At 43.7% G+C, this 13916-nt stretch overlaps 1 protein-coding gene across 4 annotated transcripts in view; it reads left to right on the forward strand.

Annotated features, from left to right (window-relative positions):
• The window catches only part of TMEM156 (transmembrane protein 156), a 52766-nt gene extending 46098 nt beyond the window's left edge, over positions 1–6668 (forward strand). For all 4 annotated transcript variants that reach the window (XM_014584441.2, XM_027768586.1, XM_027768587.1 and 1 more), the window contains 2 exons: positions 1610–1718; positions 5989–6668. In XM_014584441.2, coding sequence (XP_014439927.1) covers positions 1610–1718; position 5989 — 110 coding nt within the window. In that variant the 3' untranslated portion in view covers positions 5990–6668. The remainder of the gene's footprint in view (positions 1–1609; positions 1719–5988) is intronic.
• The last annotated feature ends 7248 nt before the right edge of the window (positions 6669–13916 follow it).

Here is a 13916-nt window from a genome sequence, read left to right on the forward strand (position 1 = left end):
TATATATATATATATATATAAAATTAATGGGACAAATTCCCTTCGCAGCCAAGAAAGGCTGACTGGGATGAGGAGGTTTTAGATGTGCCCTTATGGTGGAAGAGGTACTTTGTCTTTGACAATGATCAGGAACAAAGTAATGAAAACACCTGGCAAGTTTCCATTACTCGGTGGGAATCAAAAATTACTTCAGAAAGATGAATTGAGGTTAGGTACCAGATGTCATAGATATAAAACACCTTTGAAAACTGATATAAATTCAAGAAAAAAAAATAGAAGAAGAAAAGAAGGAAGCATTATAGGGCACTCTGGATGTTGCCATGGACCATGTGAGAGAGACTTTATTCAACAACACGGGCACAGTCTTATATTTAACCCAAGTTTCTTCTGCTGGGAATTAATTTTGTTCACTAGCTTCAGCCAGGTCAAAATTCACACTGAAGTTCTTTTAAAATTTTTATGCTCTTCTGAGATCCTGAGGGGGAAAAGTGGAAGAAATGTTTGGTTCAGAGATTTGACAAATTTATAAAAAGAATTTTGCAAAGTATTAAAACACTTCTGACTGCTTCTGCTGTCTTGACTAATGTTGGTGAATTCATATTTTTGAAAGAAACTCCATTTCCCAGTGTAGAACTAGAAAATGATTCCATCTGCTTTAGCTATTCTGAAGAAGGCATTAAAATGACATATATCCTACCTTTTGCCTTTTTATCAATTTTTTAGAAGTTTTGCTATTAGCATATAAGTTCCCTGACTTTAAATACTAGGAAAAACAGAAGATAATGCATCACTAGAGAGCTACTTTGGACTAGCCATCATTTTGACAGGTAATACCTTTCTATAATAAATGATACTTACACTGTGCTATAAAATATCAGGAAACCTAATGAATAGGCAATGGTGAACAGTTGGACTTTTCAACCCAAAGAACTCTGTTAATTTTCTTTGATAATAATTTAGTTTCTAATAGGCTCCTTTTTAAAAGTTTTTTAAAAATAGGGTGCATGTGTAGGGGACCAGCAGTTGGCATAATGGCTATGTTGCTGGACTCCCACATAGTTGACTAGGGTTCGAATCCCAGACCTGGTGGCTTAAACTCACGCCAGGCACATGTGTGTGCGTGCCCAAGATCCCGAGAGGAAAATGGAGGAGAAGGGATTGCGGTGTGGCCATCCCCCGTGGGGGTGATCTCTCACTTTCTGTCTGTCCTCTCTCTGTCTTTCTGGCAAGCGCGTGTCTTTCTGACAGACAGAAAGAGACAGAGAGACAGAAAGTGAGAAATTACCCCCTTCTCTCCACAGGAAGGATGGCCATACCGCAATCCCTTCTCCTCCATTCTCCTCTTGGGATCTTGGGCACGCACGGACATGCGCCTGGCATGAGATGAAGCCACTGAGTCCAGAACTGCGGTCGACTACATGGGGGTCCAGCACCATAACCATTATGCCAACTGCTGGTCCCAGGAAATTTAATGAAAGGTGGAAACTGTGACAAGCCTTCCCAGTTGTAGGGCCTGGCTCTCTAAACCACACTTAACAATGGTAGACGATGTTGTGTCTCTTTTTGCATTGCAATGGACAATATTTAGACTAAAATAGTTCTCCTTAAGTGGCAGAGACTACGCAAAGGCTGTCTTTGGCTGAGGACAAAGAAGTGCTTCCCCCGATACCAGAGCTAGAAACGACTTCCATGCTGCATCAGCAAGATCAATATACATGGTGAGTGACGATTCGGTTTTATTGACTGTTTGTCTTTATTTATTACAAACATAAATAGATTCCAGGAGGTATAGTTTATCCCAAACTACATTTCTCTCTGGGTGTAGGAGGAAGAAAGTGATGAACTTGCAAAGCCAGTTCATATCAATTAGACGACATGAAATGAAATCATTATTTTCTGGAACTTCTAAGAAGGATCAGTGAACTGTAACAATCTTAGTCTGTTACACCACTCTTGAGATGTCAGCTCATCCTCTGACACTGTTTTTCCTGGAATGAAGTCGTAATTGAGTTGGAGCATGAGAAAAGTGAGAATGGGGTTTGTAGAACCCCCTCTACCAATTACTGGAATACAAAACTTCTCTAAATAGAAGATCTAATCATCTAGATTAATACACGGATGTACATGTATTTAAATCTAAAACCATGATTAGCAGTGGCTTAGACATCTTAAAACTTTATTCAACAAATATTTATTTTTTATTTTTTATTTTTTGGGGAGAGGTCTTCATTGTCAGTTTAGAATGCAACATCTTAAGGTTATATGCGTTAAGTCACATACACAAAGTTCTTTTTTTCTTTCTTTTTCCAACAAATGCATTGACAAGAGTCCAAACTAGTCATAAAATGCATCTGCAGCCGCATGCAAAGGAGGGTCCTGGTTGTGCGGAGGCTCCTTAGTGGGATGGCAGTAGTGTGGGAATCACAGTAAAACGCATGGTGCAAAACCTCTCTGGCTCTTTTTGGGTACAAGGAGTGGCTGCTTCTGGAGTCCCTGCAGCACTGGAAAAACGCTTTTAAGTTAGCCCTTGAACTGCCTGGCCAGGTGCTGCTTGTGACTGTCCTCCACCTGCCTGAACTTGGACTCCAGCCCTTTCATCTGCTTCTCCATCTTTTCCACGTACTGTAAGTCTCTCTGGGTCCACCTGTCCAAGACCTCGATGGACTGAGACATGGTTTGCACCGAGTGCTGTGAGAAGGTTGAGTGCCACTGTTCAGGACCAGACGAAGGAGCAGGGGGTGCTCTCCCTGACCCGTTTCCCTCTCACACACCACCAGTCACATTCCTCAGTATCAAGGATGACGCTCTGCAGACAGAACACTGTCAGGGAGCAGCCACCAGCAGATGAAGAAGCGCTGGTCTGATCTGAATCGAGTCTGGCCTCAAGATGGAACTTTAATATCCAGCGGGATTCTGGAGAGCTTAGAAGCAACATGGCTTCAGCGCAGCCACCTGGCAGTGTTTGGTCTTCAGGAGGTCAACAAGTATTTATGAAGTAGCTATTGTGTTAAAGACATGATGTATAGCTACTGCACCAGGTAAATAAAAATAACAGCAGAACCCAGCCTCTCTGGTGCAGTCGGTAGCTTACCAGCCTGAGGAGTGGGAAGCCACATGCTTGCCAACAGAGGTTGAAGTCCTTGGCCTGGCTGGGCTCCAGCTCATGCCCAGGATTCCAGTGGGCTGGAGGACTGGAGGAGGGAGCTCACAGTGTGCTGAGCCCTGTGGGGAAGCTTCTCACTCACCCTCTGTCTTCTTGCATATGCACGCACATATCCTGTGATGAATCAATAAGGAAACTAGCATTTATTAGTACCCTCTTATTGAGGTTGGTGGTAACCGGCTATACCACTTACCCTTCATAATACTTGGATGCTTATTAGTCAAAGTCCCAGCAGGAAACACTCAAATTGAATAATCCGAAGAAAGTTTAACAAAGGGCCTATTGAACCAGGATATCCAAAACCAGAAGGGAGAAGACTGTATCCTGGGACTGGCCATAACATGTCACCACCGTTGTCCTTGAGATTAAAGAGACGGGACCGGCAGTTTGCGTGATGGTTAAGGGTGCTGGACTCTGACATGGCCGACCATGCTTCGAGTCCTGGACCCGGTGGCTTGCTTTCTCACTTTCCTTCTCTCTTTCACTCTGTCTCTCTCTGATCAAATTAAAATAAATAAATTAATTAATAAAGTTAAATAAAAAATATAAAAAAAAAAGACTAAAGGGGCAAGGAGCTCAGAGACACAGAGGTGGAGGCACACATGCATGCGGGCACCCAGTCACCCACCCACACTCACAGAACGGATATGTATGTTGGGGGCTAACAGGAACTGTGACCTTGGTCAAGGGACCCTACAACCTGCCATACTCCGAAGAGAGAACATGTCTTCCCACTTTGCTGATCTTCCTGTCTCAGATGTGCTGTTTCCCCACTGGCCAGCCCTAGCCAAAGTCAGAGGGCACTGAGCCCAGCTGAGGCAGCCACGTGGTTTGGCCTCCCCTGGCACCTTGCAGGCTGTACACAGGGTCCAGCGTGGATGTCACCTCACATCAGACTGAAACTAGGCACTGACGATTTGTTTGTGTTTAGGTCTGAAGAGAGACAGGTCTTAGTACAGCAGGGTCTGCCGCTGGCTCAGAAATCCCCAGGGCGAATTGAACCTATAGTGGTAGGACAGTGTCAGCGAAGCTTTGCTGGGAGCTATGCTTGAACCTCTCATCTGGGATGGGTCCTGGCTCTGGGATGTTCAACCTTGTCTCTAAAGAACTCCCCTTGGTTCCTCCACCAAGTGCTTTTTGAGCACCTCCTGAGTGTCAAAAATTCTTCTAGTCTTCAGCAAAAAATAACAATGCAGTCCGCGGAGGAATCAGATTAGGGAAGCCATAATCCCAGGGAAGAGTGATATGATCAAGGAGTTTACTAAGCGAGAAGTGATTATAACAGAGACCCTTCATTCAGAGGACACGCTATCTCATGTTTAACAGAGGCACAATAAGAATTTGTTGATGAATTGGATAAATCTCCACTGCTTTTAGAACCCTGGAATGTTATCACGGAAAGAAATTTGCCTGACCATGTTCACTTTCATTTTACACACATAGTGGAAGCCCAGGCTAGGTAGGCCCTTAGGTGGAGAAGTATATTGTCATGAAGTACATAGCTTTTTTTTTTTTTGAGAGGTATTTTCGCTATAGGGTATGTGCACTCGCCAGACAAACAGAGAGAGAGAGACAGAAAGCAAGAAGTCACCCCCCAGGGGGGATGGTCACACCACAATCCCTTCTCCTCCATTCTCCTCTCGGGATCTTGGGCACGCATGCACACGTGCCCGGCGTGAGTTCTAAGCCACCGGGTCTGGGATGTGAACCGCGGTTGACTACGTGGGAGTCCAGCGACATAGCCATTACGCTAACTGCTGGTTCCCATGAAGCACATAGCTTTGTCAGGGATATCATGGTGGTGCCATTGCACAGGGTAGGATTGAAAAGGGCTTTTAATCAGTGACTTGAGTAAGTCTTTGGTGTTCTTATAATACACAGTTTTTTTTTTAATTGTTTGCTTTTCTTTCTCTCTCTCTTTGTTTTTCCTAGAGCATACTTGTGCCCACGGGAGAAACAGAGAGATTGAGAGAGGGTGAAGAGAAAGCGCCCTCCGCCCCCTGCAATGAGAATGGTCACTCTGCAACCCCTTGTCCTCATCCCCTCCTCCTCTGAGGATTTTGGACACGCAGGCAGACACGCTCAGCAATTTCTCAAGGCGCAGATTCTGGGACTTGAACTGTGCAGTTGGTCATGTGAGGTTGGGCTGCCTTAAGCATGAGGCCACACAGCCAGTCCAAGAGACATTTTTGTTTTGTTTTTGTTTTGCTATAGGGCCCGTGAGAGAGAGGAAGAGAGAGAAAGTGAGAAATCACCCCCTAACGGGGATGGCAATGCTGCAATTGCGATGCTACAATCCCCTCTCTGATCTTCTCTTGCGATTTTGGGATCGCATGGGAATGCACCCTTCATTATCAGGGTCTGGAACTTGAACCCTACAATCAGATATGTGAGATCTAGCACCTTAACACCTTAACCTTAACTTGCTAGCCCATCAAGACACAGTTTTAATATATGGTTTTGAAATGTATACCTGGGACCAGCAGTTGGCGTAATGGCTATGTCACTGGACTCCCATGTAGTCGACCACAGTTCAAGTCCTGGACCCAAAGTCTTAAACTCACGCAGGGTGCATGTGCGTGCATGCCCAAGATCCAGAGAGGAGAATGAAGGAGAAGGGATTGCAGTGTGGCCATCCACCCCGGGGAGGCGGGGTGTGATTTCTCACTCTCTGTCTCTCTGTCTCTTTCTGTCTTTCAGGTGAGCGCACGCGCCCTATAACAAAAATCTCTCAAAATATATATATATATACATATACCAATTCTGATTAAAATAATACTTAAAATTGTTGTGAGAATAATATTTGCTTTATTTTTCATCTTCAGACTATCTGCAGGCAATTTGGATTGGACTCTTTTGAAGAATACTCCGTTTTATTTTGGGAATGAGTAGATTGGCAAATGTTTGGATCCAGCCTGGATGGATGTACAGCAGGAAAACAGTGGGAATGCTGACACATTGCTGGACACTGATTCCAGAGATTTATTCGACCCTTGAGACCAAGGGGACAAGAATTTCTTTCAAGAAGCCGTGATGAGCTATGGATAACAAGCTGATGCAACCCAGGGAAACAGCCAGAGAATGTTTATGCTCTTGTTTCTCTTTTAGTATTCTTTTAGGATGGACCCAGGATTTTGATCTCAATGAACCAAAAACAAGGTCAAGAATGAAAATCCTTTTTGTCATTGGGCTGCCTTGTGGATGCTGATTTGATGGTGTTTTCTACATGGATGGATTGTTTCTATTTGGCAAATTACTTCAGTGTGCTTGGGGTGTTCAGTCATACATCGGTTTGCATTTTAAAATCTTGCCTCCTTTTGGCACCACGATGTTTTAAAAAAAAATTCAAAGATATCCAAATAAGATGAATTTAAATGAAGCAGCTGAGTATTTAAATCTAATAGCAAAATGCTTCCTCTGGTTCTTTTGGCTTTCATGTTTGTTACAGTTAGCAGTGTCAAGAATAATTATAGTTATTAATTACAATAAAAGCACACAAAGATGAGATGGCAGAGCTTAACACTGAAAAATATAAAAATACTTTCCCAGAGTTAAGGTGAAACTTCTCCTGGCATCATTCGATGGTTGAAATTGTTCCTTTCAGTGGATTTCCAGAGGTTAACTCTAGGACCAGATTTAATATGAAATGACAGGGTTTAGGACATGCTCCTATTCGATTAGATTTAATATTTAGTGATGGGCTTTAGAATATGCGCCTCAAAAATTCCTACGACTCTTGGGCATCTTGAATATCTGAAATGGAAAGAATTCGAGAAAACAGCAGCAGCAGGAAGGTCACTCTGACCTTCCCACACCACCCTTTTCTTCTGAAGGAAGTAATAAAACATTTTCTGATCTTTCTCTGAAACTTAAGAGGTGCGAGAGGTGCCCTCTGTATATACAGAGGAAAAGGGCATCCTTATCTCTTAAGGCACAGAAAACAGAGAAGACCCTGAGCAAGCAAGCCTGGCTAAATATCCTCAAGTTTATTACTCTTAGATGATACTCTTCTTGCCCTATAATATTTCTGGTATATTTTTTTAAGAATTATTTTATGTAACTTTGTTTATTTATTTTAATTTGACCAGAGAGGGACAGAATGACAGAGAGAGAGAGAGAGGGGGGGAAAGTGAGAGAGCAATCCGTCAGGTCCGGGACTCGAACCATGGTCAGCTATGTGGGAGTCTAGTGCCCTTCACCACTACGCCACCTGCCGGTCCCTTGCCCTATAATATTTCTACACAACTCTCCATTCCTTATCAAGCCTACTCTTGAAAATACTCATGTTTAACTGTTTCTTTGGGTCTTCATTTTCTAGTTTAGGAGAAAGTGGACTTAAATAAATTACTGTGTTTTTCTCTTGTTAATCTTTTGTTATAGAGGCCTCAAACACCAGTTTATTGTTAGAAAGTTAGACAGAAAAGATATTTTTCTCTCCCACATCAGCAACCTAAGAGGAATCCATGTTCCAGCTCACAGAGGTTCTTCTGGAACCCCATTCTTTCCCCCCGGATTGCAAACTGACATTCTATTTGTAAAATTTAAGGATTGATATTTGGCAAATAGAATTCTAGCAGTCTCATTTTTTCTTGTCTGAGTATGCCTAGTTAATAGGTGAGTCAAGCTCAGGCCTGGGACTTCTCAGCAGGAGTTTAGAGTGTTACACACTCTGTGAGGTACGGCCATTACACAATTTTTGAGAAGTCAAATGATGTTTCCCTTCATGTCACTTACTATGTGCTGACAATTGACTTGGAATTCAATGGAAACTTGGCTTACAGATGACCCAAATTAAACTTCAAGTTCTGTTAAATTGTGGCAGTTTTTTTTTTTTTTTTGAGAGGTCTTTGCTATAGGGCCCATGGGCTCACCAGAAAGACAGAGAGACAGAGACAGAAAGCAAGAAATCACTCCCCAGGGGGGATGGCCATGCTGCAATCCCTTCTCCTCCATTCTCCTCTCAGGATCTTGGGCACGCACGCATACGTGCCTGGCGTGAGTTTAAGCCACCGGGTCTGGGACTCGAACTGCGGTCGACTACGTGGGAGTCCAGTGACATAGCTATTACGCTAATTGGTGGTCCCTAGTTACGATGATTTTTGTGATTGCTAGTGTCTGTCTCCTTCTCTAGACTGGAAGCCTCATGAAGGCAGGGGTCATGTCTGGTTCAACTCACTGCAGCATCTCTGGTAGTTGGTAGGGTGTTTGGGTCATGGTGGACTCTTTATGAGTGCTTCTTGGATGAAGAGCTATTTATCGAGCCTCCACTGTCCATAGGGCACGTGCCACATCACTCTCAAGTTTTCCTTCTGACTCCTCGAGACAAATGGCATTCTCCCTGAGGAAGCTGAGGCTCAGAAAAACTCATCAGTTTGCCTGTGCTCTCTGGACTGTAAGTGATTCAGTTCTAGCTGGGTGGGACTGCAAAGGTTATGGCTCCCACTGCCTGCACTGCAGGGTGGAGATGGGCTGACGGAGCAGAATGGACCATGGAGGGTGCCTGAAGGCAGGGCTGCAGCCGAGAACACAGAGACACTGTGTTTGGGGAGTGCAACGAGGCTGAGCTAACTGTGCTCAGGGATACTACTTAGCTATAAAAAACATCAAGACCCTGGCACTTGATAGAAAGAGGATAAATATTGAAGATCTGCTGAGGGAAGGAAACCAGGCTATAAAAGAGAGACATTGTATGTCTCCACTTAATATATACCAACTGTCTGCACTCTATGGCAGAAACTGGAAAATTAGAGGATATAGAAGCATGGAAAATGGTTATGGATACTGGAGACAGTGGAGAAAGAGGATGAGAGATGGGGGAGAGTAAGAGGAAAGGAATCAAGGAGAAAAATAGAGAGACAAGACATTTGAGGGACACAGAAATGGAGGATTGTCTGTTGATGATAGCATGTATGATATCTTCAACTGGATGATGAGAAGTATATTCATGTTGGGTAAATTCATTTTATAAGCTGTAGTGATGTATGGTGATTGAATATTTATTTTTTTTAAAAAAAGGTTAAGGGTACAGAGAGAGATCCAGGAAGTATTTTGGAACAAGCAGCTGTAGGTACAAAATTCATTCATGATTTCATATGCTATCTTAGAAATGCATATATATTTTGCATTTACCCCATAATATATCTATATTTTTTCCATTTCAATCAAATAAAGAAACAGTATAGGAAGGTTAAAAAAAAGTTTTTAAGTCTAAATATGATATATTATTAGATTCACCTACAAGCGTGACAACTAAAAGATACAAGTAAAAAATTCCTCTATGGTACCCGCAGATAGCGTAATGGCTATGTCACTGGACTCCCATGCAGTCAACTGCTGTTTGAGTCTCGGACCCAGTAGCTTAAACTCACGCCGGGCACGTGTGCGTGTGTGCCCAAGATCCCGAGAGGAGAATGGAGGAGAAGGGATTGTGGCGTGGCCATCTCCCCTGGAGGGGGTGATTTCTCACTTTCTGTCTCTCTGTCTCTCTCTGTCTTTCTGGCAAATGCACGTGCCCTATAGCAAAAACCTCTTCCCCAAAAAAAAAATTCCTCTATGAACCGAAAATTATATATTTTATTCTAGTTACGATTATTATTTTAAAGTTTGCTGTAGGGCGCATGTGCTCACCACAGAGACAGAGAGAGGGAAAGGAAGAAAGCAAGACAGAGTGGTTAGTCTAGACATTTCTGTGATGTGGAGGACAGCATGAAGTGGGCATGCACAGAAGGAGAACAGAGCATTTCGGCAAAAAAATGATACTTCCCCGAACACCCAGATGAGTTCTTTCTCCCTGCTGAGAGCGAAAGCTGTTACCAGGGGAAATGTGGAGATAACATTCATTGCTGCTCTCTGGAAGAATACAGAGTTGTGAATGATCAGTTAAGAACTTTCATCTGCAAATAAAAAGACCCAACTCAAAATGACTTCAGCGCTAGGACAATTTATCATCTCACCCCACAGAAATTCCTAGTCCAGGTGCTTGATTCAAGACTCACTTCACCAAGCATTCACATCCCCCACCCCCCTTCCTTCTCTGCCATCTTCCGTTTGTTAGCTTTGGTCTTCAGGCTTCTCCTCTCATGGTTTCAAGAAGAGATCGTATTGGGACCAGCAGGTGGCGTAGTGGTTGGGGGCGCTGGACTCCCACATGGCCGACTGCGGTTTGAGTCCCAGAACTGGTGGCTTTTCTCACTTTCCCTTTCTCTTCCACTCTCTCACTCTGTCCCTCTCTGATCAAAGAGTAAATAAATAAATAAAAAAAGACCCATGTCTTTAAAAAAATAAAGAAGAGAAAAAAGAAGAGATTTATTAAGTGGTGATGCCACAGCACCAACACTCACGTCCTCATATCCACAGTGTCCTTCTTTGATTTTGAAGGTTTTTGCCATAGAGTCCATGTGTTCTCCGGAGACACAGAGAGACGGACAGAAAGAGGAAAAGTGAGAAGTTGCACCCCCTCCCCACCTCCCAATGGGAGATGGCCACACCACAGTCCTTTCTCCTCCAAACTCCTCTTGGGATTTGGGGCATGCATGTACATGTGCCCTGCATTATTTTCAAGCCTTTGGATCTAAGACTTGAAATGTGGCCAGCTAGGTGCGAATCCAGCACCTTAACCACTGTACTTCCTGCTGGCCCTCCACCCACAATGTTCTTCTTAAGAGTAAAGAAACCTTGGAACCAGCAGTTAGGGTAATGGCTGTGTCACTGGACTCCCAAGTAGTCGACTGCAGTTCAAGTCCCAGACCTGGTGGCTTAAACTCAGGCTGAGTGTGTGTGCATGCATGCCCAAAATCCTGAGAGGAGAATGGAGGAAAAGGGATTACAGCGTGGCCATCCCCCCGGAGGGTGATTTCTCGCTTTCTGTCTCTCCATCTCTCTTTCTGTGAGCGCATGTACCCTATAGCAAAAAACTCTCAAAAAAAAAAAAAAAAGAGTAAAGAAACCTTTACAAAAAGTCTCCAGTTCAGCAGATTTCGTCTCATTTCAGAGAACATATGCTGGGTCACAGATCCATGCATAAGTTCCACAAGAGTAGGGGACAAGGGACCACGACTAGTTCTGATCAATCAGGAATTGATCTGGTTCTCAAGAATGGAAGAGGAATTGAACCATCAGAATAAAAACTGGGCTCCGTAAACATCAAAGAAGAGGAAAACGACTGTCGTGTGAATGTTCTTAGTTTCAAACACATATGCAAAGAGAGAAAATAATTTAAAACAAAACACAGACTAGGTTCTCCTCCGCCCACACACACACACTTCTAGAACAATCCCTTGAGGCATGCTCAGGCTGATCTGCAAGCAGGTGTCATTGCCCAACGTTTTGTGGTGGAGGTCCCTATCTGCACGCGGAGATAAGTGTAGTCGTGAGGCCATTATCTCTTAGCCGATGTTCACTGTGAAAATAGCCCACCTACTGTCACTTAGGAAAGTGTGTGGCATGAACAGAGACGCACGTCTGTGGCGAAGAGCCCAAGTCGTCCTTACCATGTTTTCATAGCCCTGCTCTGATGTCCTCCCAGAAAATGACCTTGTGCCCATTGACTGACGTCTAGGAGGGATAGTAAATCAAGGTTTCTTGTCCATCACCAAAGGGTGGCATGTGACCCGAGCTAGACTGATGTGACCATCTATCTCAGGAGTTTGAATTATGGGTGCAGGGACATGAGCATGGAAAAATATTTGGAGTGAATTCCTTTCAGCAACAGCATGGAGTCATTCCCGCTTCTCGGTACCCAGCCTGTCTCCTACCCCTGCCACACTGCCTTGTAGAGAGTCTGGCGCTCCAGCCTCCCCCTGATCCTCAGCTACCAGTCAGATCTTTGCAAAGAGACCCTTTTTCCACTGAAGCTTGCAGAGGTGGTTTCTGCTGCCAGCTACATCTCACATAGATTTGATTTCATAAAGTCACAGGATGTCTGAGCTGTAACAAACGGTGTAGGCCATTTAGTTCAACTCCCTCATTTTACAGCTGAGGACACAGAAGCCCCCAAAGATTGAGGGTTTTGCCCAAGGTCACATCACAGAACTCCTTGGTGACAGAACTTGAAATAAAGACAAGGTCTCCTTCCACCAGGGTAGTGCAGGCTGCTCTTATTTATTTACTTATTTTTAAAATCTCTTTTTAGCATTAAGCAAAGCATCCCCCTCTTTTTCTGCAACTGCCATATTTAATAGAGGATGGTGACTTAAAAATCCTTTTATTTTTCCCCCAAAAGCACAATTTGCTCTGTGTAGTTAAAGATTTATTTTGGAGGTCGTGGGATTTGGCATCTGGTAAAGAGGCATGAGTATCTGTCCTTTTATGGATCCCTGTCTCTTTCCAGCTCTCTGTAAATGTTTATTCCCCTACGTGAGACCCACATTTGGACAGGAAGTGGTTTGCTCCAGGGAAACACATGTGCGAGGATTCAGAAAGTGATTGTTTACGGTTTCTAAGCCTGTCCCTGCTAGCCGTGTGCGTTTCGGGAGGCCCTCCCTCCACTTGCACTAAATGATATATCTCTGCCCTCATTTTCCGGTTGCTTTCAGGGAGCCATAGCTCATGCAATCGCTGCTAAAATAGCCCGAGGTTGGGGTGGGATTTGGGAGAGCAATCAATAACAGTGCTGCTTATGCGCCAGGCATTATTTGAAGCACTTATCATTATTAATTCATTTTCCCCTCACGAAGCTAGGAGATAAGTATTGTTATCATTCCCCTCCTTTATATATTATATATTATTTCTATAAGGGCAAAGGGAAGGTAAGCAATTTGCTCAAGATCATGCAGCTTTTAAAAAAAGGTTTATTTATTTATTGGAAGAGAAAGAGGGGGAGAGAGATGGGAACCCTGGACAGTCTTGCCACACCGAGATTCTCTTCCTGTCTCCCAGCTAGCTAGTATTACGGGCAGTGCAGGGGTGCGTCATGGTCAGGTCAACCGGGTCCAAAACTCGCCTCCCATGTGTCTCCATCATCATGCAGTGGTGCCCTCCTGCCACACTACTGGAGTTGGGACAAGGTCGAACAACTTTTAAGTGGCGAAGTTGAGATTTGAACAGAATGGTTTCAAAGTTCATGCTCTTAATCTTCTGCTTTATTGCATCTGAATCACCAGATCTCTCCCTAGGGAGGTACAAAGGAATAAAAAAGATGGTCCAGTACATGCAAAAGCCTTTCCATAAATATGACTTCTTCCTTTTAAAAAAATTTTTGCATTGTATTTTGCCAGAGGACATGCTCACTTGCTAGAGAGAGACAGAGACAGAGAGATGGGGAAAGTGAAAAAGCACTTCTCCATGAGACGTGGCCATGCCACGGACCCTTTTTTTCCCTCATTTCTTTCTTCTTCAGGAATTTTGGGCATGCGCACACAGGCACCTGGTGTGTTTCTCAAGCCATTGGGTCTAGACTTGACCCACACAGTTGGCCATGTGGGATCCAGCCACTTAACCACCAGGCCACAGGCTGGGCCTCCAATATGTACTTCTAGAAGGAGGTATGTGGTGAATCTTTTGTGTCCCAGCAATGCCTGAAAGGTGTCCTTACAAACAATACCCTACTTCAATACCCCTACACAATAACCACTGCTCTTGTCTTTGTCCGTATGACAAAGGACCTCAAAGAACATAATTATTTGGTAGTTGTGAATATTTCACATAATGAACTTTGTCCTCTGGATGCTCATAAAACCCAATCAATAAGTAATGTGCTAATTGATTTTTTTTTTTTAGAGTTTTTTTTTTTTTTTTTTCTACAGGGGGGGGGCCG

Source organism: Tupaia chinensis, unplaced genomic scaffold (assembly GCF_000334495.1).
Source record: "Tupaia chinensis unplaced genomic scaffold, TupChi_1.0 Scaffold146907_1, whole genome shotgun sequence".
Lineage (NCBI taxonomy): Eukaryota > Metazoa > Chordata > Mammalia > Scandentia > Tupaiidae > Tupaia > Tupaia belangeri.